At 30.3% G+C, this 25,344-nt stretch overlaps 1 protein-coding gene across 2 annotated transcripts in view; it reads left to right on the top strand.

The window, feature by feature from the left end:
- Positions 1 to 24,356, top strand: part of LOC135140867 (protein decapentaplegic) — a 69,207-nt gene extending 44,851 nt beyond the window's left edge. For both annotated transcript variants that reach the window (XM_064071594.1, XM_064071593.1), the window contains exons 2-4: positions 10,084 to 10,368; positions 16,504 to 17,077; positions 23,622 to 24,356. In XM_064071594.1, coding sequence (XP_063927664.1) covers positions 10,092 to 10,368; positions 16,504 to 17,077; positions 23,622 to 23,889 — 1,119 coding nt within the window. In that variant the 5' untranslated portion in view covers positions 10,084 to 10,091 and the 3' untranslated portion in view covers positions 23,890 to 24,356. The remainder of the gene's footprint in view (positions 1 to 10,083; positions 10,369 to 16,503; positions 17,078 to 23,621) is intronic.
- Positions 24,357 to 25,344: the final 988 nt, after the last annotated feature.

The following is a 25,344-nucleotide window of genomic DNA, read 5'->3' as shown; positions in this document are numbered from 1 at the left end:
CTTTCCGCTTTATTTTTACCTGAGAGGAGATACGCCAAACCTGTAATTTACCGCCATTTATGCGACTCAGGTAAAAACAAATTTTTGATTTAATTACTACAAATAAAAATTATTTTACTTCGAAGTGCTAGCAGAAAAAACTAATCGCCAATTTGGACTAAAAATAAAACGAAACGGTACAAAATTGCCGTGGCGGCGATATCACAAAAAGGAGAAATTTTAGAACGGTGTGACGATACTGAGAGCAATTTTTGTAAACACGCTAACGCCAAAAACAATAGGAATTAATACCAGCTTGTTAATTGTAAGTAAACTGAGGTTCAAGTATGTTTCTCGTAGTACTTAAGTAAATTTATATTGCCAAGGTCGCTGCATCGTAGTAATTTTAATAAACACACTTGAACGAAATTTAATTTTCTTTCTTTTAAGTTTCTCAAATTTTATTTTTGATAACTAGTAACCACAAATCACGAAACCAAAAAATAAAGAACGTCATTAATATTGTGGAGAGATACGCAGAAAAATTACATTTAGCGTTTTACTATCTAATCTGCTAATGGTTCGATGTTTTAAAAATTATCATCTAGAAGGGGAAATGCGCATTATAAAATTCTCAATTTCTCCTGCTGTAGAGGTCATGAAACGTTAAGAAAACATAGAAGTATCTAGTCATCAAATGAATTCATTTACAATATATACTTCCTTATCTCACGCTTGTTTTTAATTTTAAATTGAAACATCCACTATTAAAAAAAACGGTAATCGAAATATCGAAATCTAGATCAATCCAGAATAGGATAAATAAAAAATGGAAAAATTGAAAGCGCGAAAAATAAAAAATTTTAAAAACCAAAAAATCTAAAATCGAAAAAGTTTAAAAGAATCTCCGGCTCGCCTTTTGTTTTGATTTTGAGGTAGTTTAAAAGAATCTCCGGCTCGCCTTTTGTTCTGATTTTGAAGAAGTTTGAAAGAATGTCGAGGCTTTCTTTTGTTTTGATTTTGAAGATGTTTAAAAGAATCTCGGGGATCTCTTGTGTCTGGTTTTTGAAGTAGTTTGAAAGAATCTCTGGAACCTGTTTTCTTTTGGTTTTACAGAAGTTTGAAAGAATCTCCGGGTCCCCTTTTGGATTTTGAAGAAGTTTAAAAGAATCTCCGGCTCGCTTTTTCTTTGATTTTGAAGAAGTTTGAAGGAATCTCGGGGATCCCTTGTGTCTGGTTTTTGAAGTAGTTTGAAAGAATCTCTGGAACCTGTTTTGTTTTGATTTTGAAGAAGTTTAAAAGAATCTCGGGGTCGCCTTTTGTTTTGATTTTGAAGAATTTTAAAAGAATCTCCGGCTCGCTTTTTGTTTTGATTTTGGAGAAGGTTGAAAGAATCTCCGGCTCGCTTTTTGTTTTGATTTTGAAGAAGTTTAAAAGAATCTCGGGGTCGCCTTTTGTTTTGATTTTGATGAATTTTAAAAGAATCTCCGGCTCGCTTTTTGTTTTGATTTTGGAAAAGACTGAAAGAATCTCCGGCTCGCTTTTTGTGTCGATTTTGAAGAAGTTTAAAAGAATCTCCGGCTCGCCTTTTGTTTTGATTTTGAAGAAGTTTAAAAGGGTCTCGGGGTCGCCTATTGTTTTGATTTTGAAGAAGATTGAAAGAATCTCCGGCTCGCCTTTTGTTTTGATTTTGAAGAAGTTTAAAAGAATCTCGGGGTCGCCTTTTGTTTTGATTTTGATGAATTTTAAAAGAATCTCCGGCTCGCTTTTTGTTTTGATTTTGGAGAAGACTGAAAGAATCTCCGGCTCGCTTTTTGTGTCGATTTTGAAGAAGTTTAAAAGAATCTCCGGCTCGCCTTTTGTTTTGATTTTGAAGAAGTTTAAAAGAGTCTCGGGGTCGCCTATTGTTTTGATTTTGAAGAAGATTGAAAGAATCTCCGGCTCGCCTTTTGTTTTGATTTTGAAGAACTTTAAAAGAATCTCGGGGTCGCTTTTTGTTTTGATTTTGGAGAAGGTTGAAAGAATTTCCGGCTCGCTTTTTGTGTCGATTTTGAAGAAGTTTAAAGAATCTCCGGCTCGCCTTTTGTTTGATTTTGAAGAAGTTTAAAAGAATCTCGGGGTCGCCTATTTTTTTGATTTTGAAGAAGATTGAAAGAATCTCCGGCTCGCCTTTTGTTTTGATTTTTAAGAAATTTAAAAGAGTCTCGGGGTCGCCTTTTGTTTTGATTTCTAAGAAGTTTAAAAGAGTCTCGGGGTCGCCTTTTGTTTTGATTTTTAAGAAGTTTAAAGAGTCTCGGGGTCGCCTTTTGTTTTGATTTTGAAGAAGATTGGAAAATCTCCGGCTCGCTTTTTGTTTTGATTCTGAAGAAGTTTAAAAGAATCTCGGGGTCGCCTTTTGTTTTGATTTTGAAGAAGATTGAAAGAATCTCCGGCTCGCCTTTTGTTTTGATTTTAAAGTTGTTTGAAAGAATCTCCGGCTCGCGTTTTGTTTTGATTTTGAATTATCTGCTAGAGGCGGAAATGCGCATTATCGGATTCCATGAGCTGGCGGAAAAATTCGATCTACGTTTTGTGTACCAAACGAAAGTTGTTTTATAAAATTCTTAATTTCTTAGCACCTATTTTTTCGTTCTCTAGAGGTCATGAAACCGTCAAGAAAACATAAAAGTATCTAGTCATCCAATGAATTCGTTTACAATTCCTTACCTCACGCTTGTTTTTAATTTTAAATTGAAACATCTACTATTAAAAAAAAACGGTAAATCTAAACATCGAAATCTAGATAAATCCAGAAATGGGAATAACTAAAAAATGGAAAAATTGAAAGCTCGAAAAATCGAAAAGGTGAGAAAATCTAAAATTCCATAATTCGAAAAAACGAAGAATTGAAAACTCAAGAAATTCCAGTATCTAAAATTTTAAAAATTGAAATATTGTAAAATCAAGAATCTAAAATTTTAAAAATCTCAGTACTGAAAAAACCCAACAATCAAACAATGAAAAGTTGAAAAATTGAGAAATCAAAAAATAAAAAAAATGATTAAACGTAAAATTGATAATCGAGAAGTCGAAAAGCTGAAAAATCTAGAAATTGTTGCATTGAAACATCTAAAAATAAAAAAAACATAAATGGAATAATCGAACAATTGAAAACTCGAAAAATCAAAAATTTTTAAAACCAAAAAATTTAAAAGTAAGAATTTGAAAAATCAAAATATCGAGTAAATCGAAACATTGAAAAAGTGAACAATTTAAAATTTAAAAAGATAGAAAAATTGAAAAATTAAGAAATTAAGGCATCAAAAAAACGAAAAATTCTAAAATTGAAGAACCTAAAATTGAAAAAAATCGGAACATTTTTAAAAACCAAAAAAGTAAAAAATCAAAAAACTGGAAAAAAAAACAAAATTGAAAAATCCAACAGTCAAACAACGAAAACTTGAAAATTTGTGAAATCGAAAAATAAAAAAAATCGAGAAATCGAGACGTCGAAAAATCAAAATATTGATTAGTAAAATTGAGAAGTCAAAAAATCAATAAGCAAGAAACGCCAAAATTGAAAAATGGAAAAATTGAGAAATCGAAACAAAAAAAATCGAGAAGTTGACGAATCGACAAATTTAAAAAAAAATCACCAAACTGAAATATCGAAAGGGTCATTAATCGAAAAATTGAAAAATCGAAACATTGTTATTCAATTTTTTAAACCGAAAAATCTAAAAGCGAGAACTTGAAAAATCGAAAGATCGAGAAATCGAAACATCGAAAAAATGAACACTCTAAAATTTAATAATTCGAAAAATAAAAAAATAGAAAAAACGAACTGAAAAATCGATAAATCCCAATATCTCAAATGTAAAAAATCAAAAAATTAAAAGATCGAAAAATTAAAAAATCAAGGCATCAAAAAATCGAAAAATTCTGAAATACCGAAAAAGTAAAAAATCAAACATAAAAAAAATTAAAAATTCCAAAATTGGAAACCCAACACTAAAACAACGAAAACTTGAGAAATCGAAAAGTTGAAAAATCCAGATCTCGGATGGTCAAAAAATCAAAAAATTATTTAGTACAATTGAAAAATCTGAAAGTCAAAAATTTAGAAAAATCGAGAAATTTAAAAAATCGCCGAACTGTAATTGTTAATGAAACTTGTTATTCATTTTGGTTAGGGTTTTACCATCTACATAATATAAAATTTGACAACAGAAAAGATGAAAATGGCACACCTATTTTTCCATGCTCTAGGGGTCATGAAACGTCAAAAAACAAAAAAGTAGTTAGTCGTACTAATGAAATTTTGTCAGATAATTAGGATTATTTGGTTGACAATGCCTAATCGGCTTTTCGCATTAGGGTGCAATTTAACTCCCATTATAATCCAGTAAGCCGTCACACCCCATTGTCTTAAATCCGCTTACTGATACCTACCTGAAAAGACCTTTTCTGGTAAAAGCACAGGGGGGTATTGATTTTCGCACTTACCTGCAACTGGGGCTTTATGACGGTCGCCTGTTAAGTACTTTAAAAGTCAAAACCATAAACGCTCTAGGGATAATGAAACGTCAAGAAAGCATAAAAGTAGCTAATCCTCTAATGAATTCGATTACAATATAATTATATTTCCTAACCTCACTTTCGAAAAGGTGAGAAGTCGAAAAATCGGAAAATTAAGAAATCGAGATAGATCAAAATCGAAAAATTTTAAATAGAAACATCTAAAAATAAAAAAAAACAAGAAATGGGAAAACTAGAAAATAAAAAAAACTCAAAAAATCTAAAAGCGAGAACTCGAAAAATCGAAACATCGAAAAAGTGAACAATTAAAATTTATTATGTAATTCGAAAAATTAAAAAATAAAAAAATGAATAATTGGCAAATCGAAAAATCCCAGTATCTAAAATTTAAAAAGTGGAAACATTGAAAAATCAAAACGTCAAAAATTCGAAAAATTGTAAAATCGAGCAATCTAAAATTTTAAAAAATCAAAAACTTTTGAAAAGCCGAAAAAGTGGAATCAAAAACCTGAAAAAACCCAACACTGAACCACCGAAAACTTGAGAATTTGAAAAATCGTAAAATTGAAGAACCTAAAATTGAAAAAAGTCGGAACATTTTTTAATACCGAAATAGTAAAAAATCAAAATACTGAAAAAATCCAAAATTGAAAAACCCAACAGTGAAACAACGAAAACTTGAAAAATCGGAAAATAAAAAAAATCGAGAAATCGAAACGTCGAAAAATCAAAATATTGATTAGTAAAATTGAGAAGTCAAAAAATCAATAATCAAGAAACGCCAAAATTGAAAAATGAAAAATTTAGCGATCGGAAAATTGAGAAATCGAATAAAAAAAAATCGAGAAATTGACGAATCGACAAATTAAAAAAAAATCAAACTGAAATATCGAAAGGGTCATTAATCGAAAAACTGAAAAATCGAAAAATTGTTATTCAATTTTTTAAACCGAAAAATCTAAAAGCGAGAACTCGAAAAATTGAAAGATCGTGAAATCGAAACATCGAAAAAATGAACAATCTAAAATTTAATAATTCGAAAAATAAAAAAATAGAAATAACGAACTGAAAAATCGATATATCCCAATATCTCAAATGTAAAAAATCAAAAAATTAAAAGATCGAGAAATTGAAAAATCAAAAAATCAAGGCATCAAAAAGTCGAAAAATTCTGAAATACCGAAAAAGTAAAAAATCAAACATCAAAAAAATGAAAAATTCCAAAATTGGAAACCCAACACTAAAACAACGAAAACTTGAGAAGTCGAAAAGTTGAAAAATCCAGATCTCGGATAGTCAAAAAATCAAAAAATTATTTAGTAAAATTGAAAAATCTAAAAGTCAAAAATTTAGAAAAATCGAGAAATTTAAAAAATCGCCGAACTGTAATATCGAAAAACTTGTTATTCATTTTGGTTAGGGTTTTACCATCTACATCATATAAAATTAGACAACAGAAGAGTCGAAAACGGGACACCTATTTTTTCATGCTCTAGGGTCACGAAACGTCAAAAAAACAAAAAAGTAGTTAGTCGTACTAATGAAATTTTGTCAGATAATTAGGATTATTTGGTTGACAATGCCTAATCGGCTTTTCGCATTAGGGTGCAATTTAACTCCCATTATAATTCAGTAAGTCGTCACACCCCAATGTCTTAAATCCGCTTACTGATTCCTACCTGAAAAGACCTTTTCTTGTAAAAGCACAGGGGGTATTGAGTTTCGCACTTACCTGCAACTGGGCCTTTATAATTTTATGACGGTGGGCTGTAAGTACTTTAAAAGTCAAAGCCATAAACGCTCTAAGGATAATGAAACATCAAGAAAGCATAAAAGTAGCTAATCGTCTAATGAATTCGATTACAATATAATTATACTTCCTAACCTCACTTACGAAAAGTTGAGAAGTCGAAAATTCGGAAAATTAAGAAATCGAAATAGATCAAAATCGAAAAATTTTAAATTGGAACATCTAAAAATAAAAAAAAAAACGATAGATGGAAAAATCTAGATAAATCAAGAAATGGGAAAACTAGAAAATAAAAAAAACTCAAAAAATCTAAAAGCGAGAACTCGAAAAATCGAAACATCGAAAAAGTGAACAATTAAAATTTATTATGTAATTCGAAAAATAAAAAAATGAAGAATTGACTAATCGAAAAATCCCAATATGTAAAATTTAAAAAATCGAAAAATTAAAAGATTGAAAAATTGAAAAATCAAGAAATCAAGGCATCAAAAAAACGAAAAATTGTAAAATTGAGGAACCTAAAATTGAAAAAAATCGAAACATGTTTAAATACCGACGAAATAAAAATTCAAAAAACTGAAGAACCCAATAGTGAAACAATGAAAACTTGAAAAATCGAGAAATCGGAAAATAAAAAAATTCAGAAATCAAAACGTCGAAAATTCAAAATATTGGTTAGTAAATTTTGCAACTGACGTCATCCTATTGTTGGTGGGGAAAACTAGCTAAATTTTGGTTAGGGTTTTACCATCTACATTATATAAAACGGGACACCTATTTTTCATGCTCTAGGGGTCATGAAACGTCAAGAAAACAAAAAAGTAGCTAGTCGTCCAATGAATTCGTTTACAATATGTACTTCCTTACCTCACGCTTGTTTTTAAGTTTAAATTGAAACATCCACTATTAAAAAAAAGGTAAATCGAAACATCGAAATCTAGACAAATCCAGAAATGGAATAACTAAAAAATGGAAAAATTGAAAGCTCGAAAAATAAAAATTTTAAAAAGCGAAAAGTCGAAAAATCGAAAAGGTGACAAAATCTAAAATTCCATAATTCGAAAAAGTAAAATATAGAAAAAACGAAGAACTGAAAAATCAAGAAATCCCAGTATCTAAATTAAAAGTAATTTTTTTTTTGAATCGAAAAAGTAAAAAATGGTGAAAAACTCAACAGTCAAACAATGAAAACTTGAAAAATTGAGAAATCGAAAAATAAAAAAATTGATTAAAAGTAAAATTGAAAATTGAGAAATCGAAAAGCTGAAAAATTGAAAAATTAAAAGCTAGAAAAATTGAAAAATCAAGAAATCAAGGCATCAAAAAAAAAACGAAAAATTATAAAATTGAAGAACTTAAAATTGAAAAAAATCGGAACATTTTTAAAAACCGAAAAAGTAAAAAATCAAAAAACTGAAAAAACCCAAAATTGAAAAACCCAACAGTGAAACAACGAAAACTTGAAAAATCGTGGAATCGGAAAATAAAAACAATCGAGAAATCGAGACGTCGAAAAGTCAAAATATTGATTAGTAAAATTGAGAACTCAAAAAATCAATAATCAAAAAACGCCAAAATTGAAAAATGGAAAAATTGAGAAATCGAAACAAAAAAATCGAGAAATTGACGAATCGACAAATTAAAAAACAAAATCACCAAACTAAAATATCGAAAGGCTCATTCATCGAAAAACTAAAAAATCGAAAAATTGTTATTCAATTTTTTAAACCGAAAAATCTAAAAGCGAGAACTTGAAAAATTGAAAGATCGAGGAATCGAAACATCGAAAAAGTGAACAACCTAAAATTTAATAATTCGAAAAATTAAAAAATAGAAAAAATGAACTGAAAAATCGAGAAATCCCAATATCTAAAATGTAAAAAATATAAAAATTAAAAGATCGAAAAATTGAAAAATTAAAAAATCAAGGCATCAAAAAATCGAAAAATTCTGAAATACCGAAAAAATAAAAAATCGAATACCAAAAAACTGAAAAACCCAACACTAAAACAACGAAAACTCGAGAAATCGAAAAGTTGAAAAATCCAGATCTCGCATAGTCAAAAAATGAAAAAATTGATTAGTAAAATTGAAAAATCTAAAAGTAAAAAATTTAGAAAAATCGAGAAAATTAAAAAATCGCCAAACTGTGATATCGAAAAACTTGTTATTCAACTAAATATATAATAAAAATTCATCACGGATTCATAAATCATAAATTCAGTTTGAGTCAACAGGGATTCATAAACCACATGTGCATAAGTATCGTATTTTATAAAATTTAAATAACATTTACTAATGTAAATTTTGCAACTGACGTCATCCTATTGTTGGTGGGGAGGACTAGCTAAATTTTGGTTAGGGTTTTACCATCTACATTATATAAAATTTGACAACAGAAAGACGAAACCGGGAGACTTATATGAAAATAGGGTCATGAAACGTCAAAAAAACAAAAAAGTAGCTAGTCGGCCAACGAATTCAAATTTCTTATTGTAAAATCACTTTAACCGCGTGCTTTTTGAAATTTTGTGAGATAATTAGGATTATTTGGTTGACAATGCCGAATCGGCTTTTCGCATTAGGGTCGAGAAGTCGAAAAATCGGAAAATTAAGAAATCGAAAATCGAAAAATTTTAAATTGAAACATCTAAAAATAAAAAAAAAACGATAGATGGAAAAATCTAGATAAATAAAAAAAAACTCGAAAAATCTAAAAGCGAGAATTCGAAAAATCGAAACATCGAAAACATGAACAATTAAAATTTATTATGTAATTCAAAAAATTAAAAAATATAAAAAAAACGAAGAATTGACAAATCGAAAAATCCCAATATCTAAAATTTAAAAAGTGGAAACATTGAAAAATCAAGCCATCAAAAATTCGAAAAATTGTAAAATCGAGCAATCTAAAATTTTAAAAAATCAAAAACTTTTGAAAAGCCGAAAAAGTGAAATCAAAAACCTGAAAAAACCCAACTTAAAACTAAACACAACAGGCATAGTAATACGGCCAAAATTTTAATAATGATTTGGGAATAAATGTTCAAATTCAAGCTGTTCACATTAATACAAGTTTTAATATAAAAAAATTGAAGGAATCATCAGGAGAATTTGTACAAATTTCGCGCTAATAAACCGTAAACGCCTCGATTTCTACAACAAAAGCAAGATGGGTATAATTCACCCATTTCGCTCTGTTCCTAACCACTGCGTCAACATTACGCTCTGCATTGATCAACGTCACCTCTTATCAAAACGCGGCTAAACCGCGCCCTAATCCTTCCCTAATCCGGAGGTAATCCGGGCCGATTATCGCCCTTCCGGTCGATTAGCCCGCCTGACGTCGATCCGCCCTCCTCCAAAAAACAAAAGTCCCTAATTCGTTCCGTCAACAATTTACCGCTTCGAACTGCAAAAATCCAGCGCAACAACAATCCGCTCAATCAACAAGAACAGGTGCTATCTGTCATATTTGCTCACGGCAAATACCTTGCCACCTAACTACGCAAATGATCGACCCCACGGAGTCTTCGCGTTGTTTGCTCCAGCAGCGCTTCCTCGTCGCGCTTGTTGTTCGCTGCAACAATTAATTATTCAGTATTTGTAAACGCGTCACCATTTGAATAACACCCAGAAATTGCATCGGACCAAAGTTCAAGGAAGTGTAATCTTCGCTTCTACGAACGCTATAAAATCTAATTCGCGCTCGTAAAAACGCGGACAAATATTTGCCGGAATGTCGCTACTTGACAATTAACGTTGTTGCAGTCACGAGGCTCGATTTGTCGTCAAACTCGGCTTTTATCGATGCTGATGCGCGTCCTTTATTCCAGGTATCGCGATGCGTTGGAAAATGTGCATATGCATCTTCACCATCGTCTGCTGGGGAAGGACTCTGTGCGTCCCCCAGCACCTGATCAACGAGTTCAAAACTTCAGTGCTTCCCCTCTTCGGGATGAAGGAGCGGCCGAAGCTCCACGGCCAGAGGCCACATATCCCGGAGGATCTGAGGAGGCTGTACGACATCCAGAACAGTCTGGATTATGACACGGCCTCCCTACCCCTGCCCGGGCTTCACACTAAAAGCGCCAACACAGTCCGCAGCTTCCTGCATGTGGGTATGTAAGCATGCTTTAACTTAAGGGGGGCGTCTGCGCGCCAACTTTGAAACCCACGAAGAAATAGGTCTCCCGATTCCGTCTGTCCGTCTGCCCGGAATTTGAGTTTTTACCCGGAACGTCCAGATTTTTGGAAAAAAATAAAAATTATAGAACAACATTTTGTAATGCTTTGAAATCTTGCAGATGGTTTACAGATGATAAATTTTTAATGAAAATATATGTATTTACTTATCCCCTCCAAAAAATTGATGACGTCAGCTCAAAATTTTGCCCAATAAATCTAAAATGTCTAAAATTTGAAAAAATTTAAAAATGGAAAATTAAACTATTGAAAAATTGAAAAATCCAGAAAAATGGAAGGCTTGCAATATTTAGAAATCGAAAAATCGAATTAAACTGAAAAATAAAAAAAATGAGAAATCAAAAAAATGTTAAAGTTAAAAACTCGAAAAGTTGAAAAGTCGAAAAATGAAAAATTTTTTAAATCTCAAAATTGAAAATCCGAAAAATCGATAAACCGAAATATATAAAATTAAAAAATCGAAAAATTGAAATATCTGAAGTGTGGAAAAGTTGAGAACAAAACATTTTAAAAATTGAAAAACCGAGATGCCGAGAAATGGAAAATTGATTTTTTTGAACTTAATTTTTTTTGCTATTTTTGTTTTTGAAAGATCGAGAAGTTGAAACATAAAAAATTTAAAAATCGAAAATTAAAATATTGAAAAACTAAAAAATTCAGAAACGGAAAATTTTTTGATCAGTTGAAAAACCGAAGACTTAAAATATCTAGAAGTCGAAAAATCGACAAATTTTAACATTGAAAAACCACTGAAAAATTCGAAAAATTGAAAAATTAGAATTTTAAAAAATCGGGAAATTGAAGAACGAAAAACCGAGAAATCGACAAACTGAAAAATCTAAAATTTAAAATAACTAAAAATTGAAAAATCCAGAAATGGGAAAATTCCCAAAATTGAATTTTAAATATTGAAAAATCGAGGTGTTGAGAAACGAAAAATTGAAGAATTCAAATTTCAAAAAAATTTTAAATTCGCGAAATCAAAAAACATCGAAAAATGTAAAAAATTTAGAAGTCGCAAAATTGAAAAATTAAATTTAAAAAAATAATTTAAACAATCGAGGTATCAAAAAATTTTAAAAGCGAAAATTAAAATACTAAAATATATAGAGGGTTGAAAAACCGAAGACTTGAAATATTTAGAAGTCGAAAAATCGAATTAAACAGTGAAAAACCGAGATGTCGAGAAATTAAAAATTCGAAAAATTAAAAATTTAAAAAAACGAAAAACTGATAAATCGCAGAACTGAAAAATGAAAAATTTTTTAAATCTCAAAATTGAAAATCCGAAAAATCGAGAAACCGAAAAATCTAAAATTTAAAGAAATTGAAAAATTAAAATATCTAAAAATTGAAAAATCCAGATGTGGACAAATTCCCAAAATTAAAGTGTGGAAAAGTTGAGATCAAAAAATTTTAAAGATTGAAAAACCGAGATGCAGAGAAATGGAAAATTCGAAAAATCAAATTGTAATTTCCAAAAATTTAAAATTAGTAAAATCGAAAAACATCGAAAAATGTAAAAAAATTGAAAAATCAAAAAAATGAGAAATCGAAAAATATACAATTAAAAAAAAACTTTAAAAATCCAAATGTTGAAAAATCGAGAAATTGAAAAATCTGAAAACTGAAATGTAGAAAAATTGAGAAAAAATTAAACATTAAAAAATCAAAAAACCGGGAAATGGAGGAATCAAAAAGTCGAGAAGTTGAAAAATCGAGAAATTGAAAAATTAAATTTAAAAAAATTGATTTTTTTTATGTAAATTTTTTTGCGACTTTTGTTTTTGAAAGATCGAAAAATCGAAACATAGAAAGTTTAAAAATCGAAAATTAAAATATTGAAAAACTAAAAAATTCAGAAATGTAAAATTTTCAAAGGAGTGTTGAACAGTTGAAAAACTGAAGACTTGAAATATCTAGAAATCGAAAAATCGAAAAATTTGAAACATTGAAAAACCATTGAAACATTCGAAATTTAAAAAAAATTGATAAGTCGAAAAACTGAAAAATCAAAAGGAAATGAGAAGTCGAAAAAAAATAAAATTCAAAAACTCGAAATTTGAAAAATCGAAAAATGAACGAAAAATCGAAAAATGAAAAATTTTTTAAATCTAAAAATTGAAAAACCGAAAGATCGAGAAATCGACAAACTGAAAACCTAAAATTTAAAGTAACTAAAAATTGAAAAATCCGGAAATGGAAAAATTCCCAAAATTAAAGTGTGGAAAAGTTGAGATCAAACAATTTTAAACATTGAAAAATTCGAGATGCCGAGAAATGGAAAATTCGAAAAATTAAATTGCAATTTCCAAAAATTTAAAATTCGAACATCGAAAAATGTAAAAAAATTGAAAAATCAAAAAAATGGGAAATCGAAAAATCTAAAATTTAAAAAAATCCAAGAGTTGAAAAGTCGAGAAATTGAAAAATCTCAAAACTCAAATGTACAAAAATTTGGAAATCGAAAAACTGAAAAATCTAAACATCGAAAAATTTAAAAATCGAAAATTAAAATATTGAAAAACTAAAAAATTCATAAACGGAAAATTTTCAAAGGAGTGTTGAACAGTTGAAAAACCGAAGACTTGAAATATCTAGAAATCGAAAAATTGAATAATCGAAAAGTGTAAAATTTAAAAAAACGAAAAATTAATAAATCGAAAAACTGAAAAATCAAAAGGAAATGAGAAATCGCAAAAATGTCAAAATCAAAAACTCGAAATTTGAAAAATCGAAAAATTCAAGAACGAAAAACCGAAAAATCCAAAAATGAAACATTTTTAAACCTAAAAATTGAAAAACCGAAAAATCGAGAAATCGACAAACTGAAAAATCTAAAAATCTTAAATAAACTAAAAATTGAAAAATCCAGAAATGAAAAAATTCTCGAAATTGAATTTTAAACATTGAAAAACCGAGGTGTTGAGAAATAAAAAATTGGAAAAATTGAAGAATTCAAACTTCAAAAGATTTTAAATTCGTAAAATCAAAAAACATCGAAAAATGTAAAATGTACAAAAATTGAGAAGTCGCAGAATTGAAAAATTAAATTAAAAAAAAATTTAAAACCGAAAATTAAAATATTGAAATGTATAGTGTTAAGAAACCAAAGACTTGAAAAACCGAGATGTCGAGAAATTAAAGAGTCGAAAAATACAAAAATTGATGTTTTAAAAAATCGGGAAATTGATGAATCGAAAAACTAAAAAATCAAAGAAAAGAGAAATTGAAGAATAAAAAATCTAAAAATAAAAAAATGAACAATTTTAAAATCTAAATATTGAAAAACCGAAAAATTGAGAAATTGACAAACCGAAAAATGTAAAATTAAAAAATTTAAAAATTATTTAAATAACTAAAAACTGAAAAATCGAAAAATTTTAAAGATTGAAAAACCAAGATGTAGAGAAATGGAAAATTCGAAAAACCGAAGAATTGAAACTTCAAAAAATTTGTAAAATCGAAATAATCGAAAAATGTAAAAAAACTCTCGAAAAAATGAAAAATCGAAAAATCTAAAATTGAAAAAGTTCAAAATTGAAATGTAGAAAAATTGGAAAATCGAAAAACTGAAAAATGAAAACGTCGAAAAATTGGAAAAACAAAAAACTGAGAAATTGAGAAATCGACAAATCGAGACATGGAAAAATTGAAATATCGAGAAATAGAGCAATCAAAAAGTCGTAAAATCGAGAAATCGAAGGAGCCCAAAATCGAAAAATTGAAAAATTTAAATAAAAAAAAATCAAATTGAAAAATCGAAAAATGTAAAATTTAAAAAACGAAAAAATGAAAAACTAGGAGATCAAAAAAACGAGAAATCAAAAAATCTATAATATAAAAATCGAAAAATTTAAACATCAAAAAAATGAAAATCCCAAATGTCAGGTATATTAAAAAATTGGTCAATCGTTAAATTCGAAAAATCGAAAAATTGAATAATTGAAAAGTGTAAAATTAAAAAAAAAATGAATAACTGATATATTGAAAAACAAAAAAAAGAGAAATCGAAGAAATCCAAGATTTAAAACTCGAAAAATTGAAAAATTGAAGAACGAAAAACTGACAAATCAAAAAATGAAAAATTTTTTATATCTAAAAATTGAAAAACCGAAAAATCGAGAAATCGACAAACTGAAAACTCTAAAATTTAGAAAATCGAAAAATTAAATTTCTATGTACCCATCTAAAAATTGAAAAATTCAAAAATGGAAAAATTCCCAAAATTAAAGTGCTGAAAGTTGAAATTTCGAAAACTTAAAAAATCAAAAAATTGTAAAATTTTCAACATTGAAAAACCGAGATGTAGAGAAATGGAAAATTTGAAAAATCGAAATAATCGAAAAATCTAAAATTGAAATGTAGAAAAATTGAGAAATCAAAGTTCATAGAAAGTCGAAACATCGAAAAATTGAAAAAACAAAAAACCGAAAAATCGAAAAACCAAGAAATTGAGACATCCAAAAATTGAAACATCGAGAAATCGAGACATTAAAAGATCGAGAAATCGAGGAATCAAAAAGTCGAGAAATCGAAAGAGCCCAAAATCGAAAAATTGAAAAATTTAAATTAAAAAAATCAATAAATTGAAAAATCGTAAAATTTAAACATCGTTTCATTTAAAAAATGAAAATCCACAATCTCAAATATTGAAAAATTGGTCAATCGATAAATTCGAAAAATAGAAAAATTGAATTTTTATAAAATCGGAAAATTGAATATTCGAAAAATGTAAATTTAAAAAAAAAACGAAAAAATGAATTACGAAGAACCGAAAAATCGAAAAATCGACATCCGAAAAATCGAAAATTAAAATATGTATAGTTTCATTCTACCCTATAAAATTTTATTGACAATAACGAGACGGACAGTAGTACAATGGTAAATATTAATGACTCGCCACCAGTTTACCCCAATTTGTCGGAGAACATTTAGCAGGTAGTACTCGTAATAGGATAATGATCATTGTCCGGACCTGAATTATTCTGGCTTTCTAACATCTGGGAATTACCGGCACGCGACAAATTTAAGTAGTACATTTCTCTCGCTATTGTACAATAAAATTTTATAGAATGAAATTTCCAAAACGATATCTGAAAATTGAAAAATCTGGAAATGGAAAAATACTAAAAATTAAAGTGTCGAAAAAACAAAAATTTAAATTTGGTAAAATCGAAAAAAATAGAAAAATGTAAAAAAATTGAAAAATCGAAAAACTAAAAAGTCGAAAAAATAAAAAAAAGCTGACATTTTTCTCCGGGATTTCTTCCTCTTTTCAAAAATTTCCCACCGAATCTTTTTTTTTCCTGGAACCACCAGGACTGGCACCTGTGCCGGTCACCTCGTTAACTGTCGTTTACAGCGGGTACGCCCCGTTTGCTCATAATCAGGTAGCTCGAAAGTTTACCTGATCGGAGAAATACTTGAAGATGGTCGATTAAGAATGAGATATTGTATAATGTGCTCGTCCCACTTTCGCTACTTGTTGGTGTTGATTGTGAGTGGAAGTAGGGCGGTACGAAAATAATGAGATGTGGACGTTGTTTTGATTTCTTGGCAATTGGTGGAGCAGGGCTGGAGTTGACTTCTCTCCGTGGGTGTGAGAAACGCGAAACGTCATTGTGTTCGTTCTCCATTTCGCTGTCATTTTCGATTCACGTTCAAGAGTTATTTGCGAAGTTTCTCTTCAATTATTATTCCAACGTTACAAGTTCTGTCAAAGTAAAATATTGGCTTACGTAAGCGTTGTCACCGTCTTCTTCTAACTTTCTTCCTTTCTTCGGTGCGTATTCTTCATGAAATATTCAAATCGTTGCAACCATTGTCAAAATAATTAATGGTGTAACTGTCATTCCATATTCTAAAGCCACACACAAAAGTCCTTGTTCAGAATTTGTCGCGCTGTCCCCTTTCCCCTCAATCCACTAAATCAATTCCCGCACTAACTGTCAATCCTCGTGGTAATTACTCTCGCGCCTCAGGCGCCTCACTCGGTCCAATTCTGTCCACTCATTACGCTCAGTTATACAAACAAACTCATCTTGCAGAGAGCCCCATCGACGAGAAGTTCATCCACCACGACAAATTCCGCCTCAAATTCGACCTGGCGAGCATCCCCAAGGGCGAGAAGCTCAAGGCCGCCGAGATCAAGCTGACTCGGGAGAGCCTGCCGGCGTCCGGCGCCGCCCCCATCTACCGCCTTCTCGTGCACGACATCCTGCGGCGGGGCGTCAAGGGCAAGCGCCCCCCCATCATGCGGGTGATCGACTCGCAGCTGATCGACACGAGGGAGAACTCCACGGTGAGCGTCGACGTCTCCCCGGCCGTGCAGAGGTGGCTGCAGGACCCCAAGACCAACTACGGGGTGCTGGTGGCGCTGCACGCGTCGGGGAAGGCGGCGGCGACGCGAAGACACTTGCGGTTGCGCCGCCACGCCGACGCCGACTGGTGGCAGAAGCAGCCGGTGCTGTACACGTACACCGACGACGGGAAGAACAGGCAGAGGACGGCGGCGGAGATGAAGCTGAGGCCGAAAAGGGGCGCGGGCGCGAGGAAGATAAGGCAGAAGGAGAAGGATCCCTGCAGGAGGCGGAAGATGTACGTGGACTTCCGAGACGTGGGGTACGAGATTTTATAATACATCTGTATTAAAAAAAAAAAAAATAATAAAATGACAATGAATCAAAGAAGGTTGGTATAATAAAAAATTCCCCTATATTCGTTTTAAAGAAATATTATTAGTGGTGGCGGCACTGATTTTTTTCTGGTATGTAATTTGACAAATTCATACATACACAAATAACTGGAAAATATAACTTGGAAGAAAAACTTAACTGTTGGGTTTAAATTTCTTCAAGCAAGTAAATTTTGTGTACAATTCCTCAATTTTTTAGTAAAATGAAATTGAAAAATCGAAATGGAGAAATCGAAAAATTGAAACATTTAAATGTAAAAAAATCAATAAATTAAAAAATCGAAACATGTAAAATTTAAAAAACGAAAAATCTTAAAAATCCTAAAACTCAAATACTGAAAAATTGATTAATCCATAAATTCAAAAATCAAAGAGGAACTGAAGAATCGAAAAACTTAAAAAGCCCAAAACTGAAACATCGAAAAACTGGGATATCGACAAATTCAAAAATCGAAAAAGAAAGAATCGAAAAATTGAAAATAGAAAATCAATTTAACGAGAAATCGAACAACCGAAAAATTTAAAAATCAAAAAACTGAAAAATACAAAAATGCAAAATTTATTAAAAATGAAAAATTAAGAAATTCAAAAAATAAAAAACAAGATCGAAAAATCTAAAATTAAAAACTTAAAAAATTAAAATATTAAAAGCTGAAGAATGGAAAAACTGAAAAATCCCAAAACTGAAACATCGAACAATTCAAAAAACGAGAAATCGGAAAATCCATCCAAATCGACACATTGAAAAATCAAAAACCGGAAAAATATAATAAATGAAAATTTGAAAAATCGAGTTATCGAGAAACCAAAACATCGAAAAGTCGAGAAATCGAGAAAAGAGAAAATCACAATATCGAAAAGTTGAAAAAACAAAAATTGAAGAACTGAAAACTGAAAAGGAAAAATCGAGCCATCGAGACGTTGAGATACGGAAAGATTAAAAAGTCGAGAAATCGAGAAAGGGGAAATTCAAAATATCGAGAAATAGAAACGTGGAAAAATTGAAAAATTAAAAAACAAAAAAACGAGAAATTGAAAAACTAAAAAACGAGATATCGAAAAAGCTAAAATTAAAAAATTGAAGAATTAAAATATTAAAAGCTGAAGAATGGAAAAACTGAAAAATCCCAAAACTCACATAATGAAAAATAGATCAATCAATTAATTGGAAATTCGAAAAATTGAAAAATTGAAGACGAATTGAAAAATCGAAAAACTTAAAAATTCCAAAACCGAAACATCGAAAAATTCAAAAAACGAGAAATCGGAAAATCCATCCAAATCGACACATTGAAAAATCAAAAACCGGAAAAATATAAAAAATGAAAATTTGAAAAATCGAGTTATCGAGAAACCAAAACATCGAAAAGTCGAGAAATGGAGAAAAGAGAAAATCACAATGTCGAAAAATCGGAAAATCGAGAAGTCGAAAAATCGAATATTTGAAAAATTGAAAAAACGAAAGCCGGAAAAATCGAAAAATTGAAAAACTAAAAAAGGAGATATCGAAAAAGCTAAAAATTGAAGAATTAAAATAATAAAAGCTGTAGAATCGAAAAACTAAAAAATCGCAAAGGTCATATATTGAAAAATAGGCCAATCAATAAATTGGAAATTCGAAAAATTGAAAAATTGAAAAACTTAAAAATCCCAAAACTGAAACATCGAAAAACTGAGATCGAAAAATCCAAAAATTGAGAAATCGAAATGAGGAAGAATCGAAGAATAGAAAAATAAAAAACCTGAAAAAGCGAAAAATTGAAAAATCAAAATGTCGAGAAACCGGAACATCGAGTCACACGGAAAGAAGAAAATGAAAATATCGAAAGAAGAACGGAAAATTGAAAATGAAAAATCGAGAAATCGAGATGTTGAGAAACTGAAACATTGAAAAGTCGAGAAATCGAGAAAGGGAAAGTCAAGATATGGAAGTCGGGAAAATTGATCGAAAAATTGAAAAATCGAAAAATTTAAAATCAAAAAATTTAAAACAGAAAAATGTAAAATTAAAAAAATTGAAAAATTAAAATATTAAAACATGAAAAATCGAAAAACTGGAAAATCCCAAAACTCAAACCTTGAAAAATCCACAAATTGAAAAATCGAAGAGGATTTGAAGAATGGAAAAACTTAAAAAGCCCAAAACTGAAACATCAAATAAATGAGATATCGGAAAATTGAAAAATCGAGTTATTGAAAAACCAAAACATCGAAAAGTCGAGAAATCGACAGAAGAGAACATCACAATGTCGAAAAATCGAAATGTCGAGAAGTCGAAAAATTGAAAAACAAAAACCGGAAAAATCGAAAAATTGAGAAATTGAAGAAGTGAAAACTAAAAATGAAAAATCGAGAAATCGTGACCTTGAGAAACCGAAACAATGAAAAGAAGTCGAAAAATCGAGAAATCGAAAAGTAGAAAAAAATTGAAAGAACCAAAAACCGGAAAAATCGAAAAATTAAGAAACTGAAGAACTGAAAACTGAAAATGAAAAATCGAGAAATCGAGAAGTTGAGAAACCGAAACATTGAAAAGTCGAGAAATTGTGAAGGAGAAAATCAAAATATCAGGAAAACGAAAAATGGAAAAATTGAAAAAACGAAAACCGGAAAAATCGAAGAATCCAAAAGTTGAAGAACTGAAAACTAAAAATGAAAAATCGAGAAATCGAGAGCTTGAGAAACTGAAACAATGAAAAGTCGAAAAGTCTTGAATCGAAAAATCGAAAAATTGAAATAACAAAAACCGAAAAAATCGAAGAAAAAAAAAATTGAAGAACTGATCCAGAGATCGAAACATCGAAAAGTCGAGACATCGAGAAATCGAATACTCAAAAAATTGAAAAAAACCCGGAAAAATCGAGAAATTCAAGAACTGAAAATGAAAATGAAAAATCGAGAAATCGAGACTTTGAGAAACCGAAACATTGAAAAGTCGACAAATTGAGAAAGGAGAAAATAAAAATATCAAAAAGTCGAAAAGTCGAGAAGTCGAAAAATCGAAAATTGAAAAACAAAAACTAGAAAAATTGAAGAACTGAAAACTGAAAATGAAAAATCGAGAAATTGAGATGTTGGGAAACCGAAACATTGAAAAGTCGAGAAATCGAGAAAGGGGAAAATCAAAATATCAAAAAGTCGAAAAGTCGAGAAGTCGAAAAATCGAAAATTGACAAAAACTAGAAAACTTGAAGAACTGAAAACTGAAAATGAAAAATCGAGAAATTGAGATGTTGGGAAACCGAAACATTGAAAAGTCGAGAAATCGAGAAAGGGGAAAGTCAAAATATCGAATAATCTAAAAAACGAAAAGTCGAGAAGTCGAAAAATCGAGAAATCGAAAAGTCGAAAAATTGAAAAAACCAAAAACCGGAAAAATCGAAAAATTGAGAAATTGAAGAACTGAAAACTGAAAATGAAAAATCGAGAAATCGAGAGGTTAAGAAACCGAAGCATTGAAAATTCGAGAAATTGAGAAAGGAGAAAATCAAAATATCGAAAAATCTAAAAGTCCAATAGTCGAAAAATCGAAAAATCGAGAAATCGAAAAGCCGAAAAATTAAAAAAACAAAAACCGGAAAAATCGAAAAATTGAGAAATTGAAGAACTGAAAACTGAAAATGAAAGATCGAGAAATCGAGAGGTTGTTGAGAAACCGAAACATTGAAAAGTCGAGAAATTGAGAAAGGAGAAAATCAAAATTTCGAGAAATCGAAAAATCCAAAAATTGAAAAGACAAAAACCTAAAAAAAATGGAAGAAACGAAAAATTGAAGAACTGAAAACTGAAAATGAAAACTCGAGAAATCGAGAGGTTGAGAAACCGAAACATTGAAAAATTGAGAAAGGGGAAACTCAAAATATCGAAAAATCTAAAAGTCCAACAGTCGAAAAATCGAAAAATCGAGAAATCGAAAAGCCGAAAAATTTAAAAAACAAAAACCGGAAAAATCGAAAAATTGAGAAATTGAAGAACTGAAAACTGAAAATGAAAGATCGAGAAATCGAGAAGTTGAGAAACCGAAACATTTAAAAGTCGAGAAATTGAGAAAGGAGAAAATCAAAATATCGAGAAAACGAAAAATGGAAAAATCGAAGAATCGAGAGTTTGAGAAACCGAAGCTTTGAAAAGTCGAGACATTGAGAAGGAAGGAAATCCAAATATCTAAAAGTTGAGAAGTCGAAAAATCGAGAAATCGAAAAATCCAAAAATTGAAAAAACAAACCCGAAAAAATGGAAGAAACGAAAAATTGAAGAACTGGAAACTGAAGATGAAAAATCCAGAAATCGAGAAGTTGAGAAATCGAAACTTAAATATTCGAGAAATTGAGAAAGAAAATCAAAATATCAGGAAAACGAAAAATGAAAAAATTGAAAAAACGAAAACCGGAAAAATCAACAATCGAAAAGTTGAAGAACTGAAAACTGAAAATGAAAACTCGAGAAATCGAGAGGTTCTTGAGAAACCGAAACATTGAAAAGTCGAGAAATTGAGAAAACAAAAACCGGAAAAATCGAAGAAACGAAAAATTGAACTGAAAGCTGAGGATGAAAAATCGATATGTTGAGTAACCGAAACAGAAAAATCGAGAAAGGGAAAAGTCGAAAAATTGAAAAAACAAAGACCGGAAAATTAGAAACAACGAAAAATTGATGAAGTGAAAACTGAAAATGAATGTTGGGAAATCAAAAACTTGAAAAATTGAAAATTGTAAAAACTTAAAAACCAAAAAATTGAAAAAAGAAATAGAAAAATTTTAAAAACGAAAAATTGTAAAACTCAAAAACGAGAAATTGAAAAACTAAGAAACGAGAAATCGAAAAAGTTATATTAAAAACTTGAAAAATTAAAATATTAAAAACTGAAGAATCAAAAAACTGAGATCAAAAATTCAAAAATCGAGAAATCGAAAAGAGATAGAATTGAAAAATAAAAACCTAAAAAATCGAAAAAATGAAAAATCGAGATGTCGAGAGATGGAAATCGAGAAAGAAGAAAATCAAAATATCGAAAAATGGAAAACAGAAAAATCAATTAATTGAGAAATCGGAAACTCGAAAAATTGAAAAATCGAATAATTTAAAAACCAAAAAATTTAAATACAAAATTAAAATTTAAAGAACGAAAAATTGAAAAACTAAACAACGAGAAATCAAAAAACCTAAAATTAAAAATAGAAAAATTAAGATATTAAAAACTGAAGAATCAAAAAACCGAAAAATGATTTTTTTTTTTAAACAAATAATAATTGAAAATTCAAGAAATAGACAAATCGTAAAATCTAAAGTTTAAAAAATCGAAAAATTAAAATCTCCAAAAATTGAAAAATCCAGAAATGGAAAAATTCCCAAAACGAAAAATTGAAAAAATCTAAATGTTGAAAAGTCGAGAATTTGAAAAATCGAGACTCGAAGATAAAAAAAACTTGAAGAATCGAAAAATTTAAAAACCAAAAAATTGAAAAATAGAAAAATGGAACATTTAAATAACGAACAATTGAAAAATTGAAAAGCTAAAAGCGAAACTTCGAAAAACCAAAAATTAAAAAATTGAAAAATTAAAATATTAAAAACTGGAGAATCGAAAAACTGAAAAATCCCAAAACTCAAATATTGAAAAATCGATCAATCGATATTCGGAAAATCTAAAACTTAGAAAATCGAAAAATTAAATTATTTCAAAATTGAAAAATCCAGAAATGGAAAGATTCCCAAAGCTCTAAAAAGTTGAGATTTCGAAAACTTGAAAAATCGAAAAATTGAAAAACCGAGATGTTGAAAAACCGTTAAATCGAAAAATTGAAAATCGAAGAAGGATTGAAGAATCGAAAAACTAAAAAAGCCTGAAACATCGAAAAACTGAAGTATCGAAAAATTGAAAAAAGGAAGAATCGAAAAATTGAAAAATCAAAAACCTGAAAAGTGGAAAAAATGAAAAATTGAAAAACCGAAATGTCGAGAAAACGAAACATCGAGAAGTCGAGAAATCGAGAAGGGAGAAAATCGAAATTTCGAAAACTCCAAAAATTTGGGACGAATAAAAGATAATGGTGAAGTATTATAATAGCGACTATTTATTTCCAAATTAATAAACAGACTAAAACACGTATATAATTGACTATAACTAATTTAACAAGTCGCATTAAGTAATTTTTTGTACTAATTTTGATTTCAATTAATTGTTCAGTTTTTTGTCAATTTTAGTCAATAAAAAAATTCGTTTAAAAAATAAAAACACTCTTCCTAGACTCAATTTATAACCTCAAAACTCAGCTCATTTGGAGCGGTATTAGGGGAATACCGGTCAATGTCTGGTACTTAAATATGTACGTTCATCCTACAATGTTTCTGATTTCAAATAATACCTCAAAATAAATAAAAAAAAATCAAAATCGCATCAGTTGCCAAAAAGTGAAAATTCATTAACTCAACTAAATACGTTTTCTACAAATTCGCTTGTGGTGGTTCCAGGTGGAGCGACTGGATCGTGGCGCCCCCGGGGTACGACGCGTTCTACTGCTTCGGGGCGTGCGACTACCCCCTGCCCGAGCACTTCAACACCACCAACCACGCCATCGTGCAGAGCCTGGTGAACTCCATGAAGCCGACGGAGGTGCCGAAGCCGTGCTGCGTGCCGACGAGCCTCTCCTCCATCTCCATGCTGTACGTCGCCAGCGACGGCAACGTCATCCTCAAGAACTACAAGGATATGGTGGTGGTGGGTTGCGGGTGCCGATAATGCCCGAACTCCTGCAACTCGTCTGTGATGTGTGGTGGAATTTAAACTCGTGTCTGTGATCTTCTTAGACTGCTGAGTCCCAGTGAAGTGACTGATGGTGGACTGGGTGAAACCCGGGACTGGACTGGACTTTCCTTCTCTTTCTCATCTGTGATTGTAATTTTAACTCATGTGTTGGACGACCGAACCCTCTGGAACTGTTGTTGTTAACCAGTTGTCTTTCACGTGACTGGAGCGTGCTCGACTGCAGTCGATGTGAAAGTTAAAGTCGGAAATTTAGGTGGATTTGAATAGCGATCGATGCGCTGAGTCAAGTGTAATATATTAGTACCTGGATAAGGAGTATTTATTGATTATTTTATAGGGATGTGCATATTGTACAGAGTAATTTGTAATATAAATTGACGATAATTGTTTCTTAAAGTTAGCGCTTGTACAGACTGTATATATTAAAATATTTCATTCTTTGCGAGGTGTTTTTCTTGGGAAAACCGACGTAGAAGTAGCACGTGTGCGGTTATTTCAACATATCCTGCGAACGAGGAAATTTAATTTTCATGAGCGACTCTTCATTCATTAATGATATTTACTGAGATTTATCAAGGTTGGACGTGGGTGTACAAGAACGCTCTATTTTTGTAAGGTAGGTAAGTCATAAATTCCTAAAAGAATTTCAACCAGTCTTTACGCGGAATTTTTCGCACTCTGAAACATACAATTTCGACGAAACGTCTAACTCAGCCCCCGGATTATTGTAATCACAACATGACTAATTTTTTTATTAACCATACATACATAGCAAATTTTTAAAAAGTAATTTAAACAAGTGAAGCCAGAAGCTTCAACATACGGCCGAGGCGAAGCCGAGATTCCCAAAAGTATAAGAAAATTTGATTTGTTTTCGAAATTTTAGACATTTTGGCAGCAATTGACTTACATGATACACACAAAAATTAAAGAACATTTAGTAAACAAATTTTGCCGAAGGTTATTTCGACAGAACTTTCCTCGCCCCTGAAGTGCAGCCCAAAGTATAAACTTTTTGTGCGATTTTGTTTTTAAAAAATCGTAAAATCGGAAGATTGAATAATCGAAAAATATGAAATTAAAAAAAAAGGAAAAATGGAAAAAGTGAAAAATCAAATGAGAAATCGAAAAATCTAAAATTTAAAAAATAGATAAGTTGAAAAAATCGGAAAATTGAAGCATCCAAAAACCGAACGATCAAAAATTTTTTAAATCTAAAAAGCGAAATATCGAGAGATTTAAAAAAATCGAAAAATCAAAATGTCTAAAAATTAGGGATGTACCGACTAGTGGCCGACCGGTCGGATAAGCCGACTATTCGGCCATTTTTCACCGTCGGCTGGCAGTCGGCGACTGGTCGGCTAAACAGCCGATCGGTCGGCTTTTTTTATTAAAATTAAAATAGTATATAATACAATAAATTGTGTT

The sequence above is a fragment of the Zophobas morio genome, unplaced genomic scaffold (genome assembly GCF_036711695.1).
Source record: "Zophobas morio isolate AGI-343-1 ecotype UQ-CSIRO unplaced genomic scaffold, CSIRO_AGI_Zmor_V1 ptg000041l, whole genome shotgun sequence".
Classification (NCBI taxonomy): domain Eukaryota; kingdom Metazoa; phylum Arthropoda; class Insecta; order Coleoptera; family Tenebrionidae; genus Zophobas; species Zophobas morio.
This window is presented reverse-complemented; position numbering and strand designations above follow the sequence as displayed.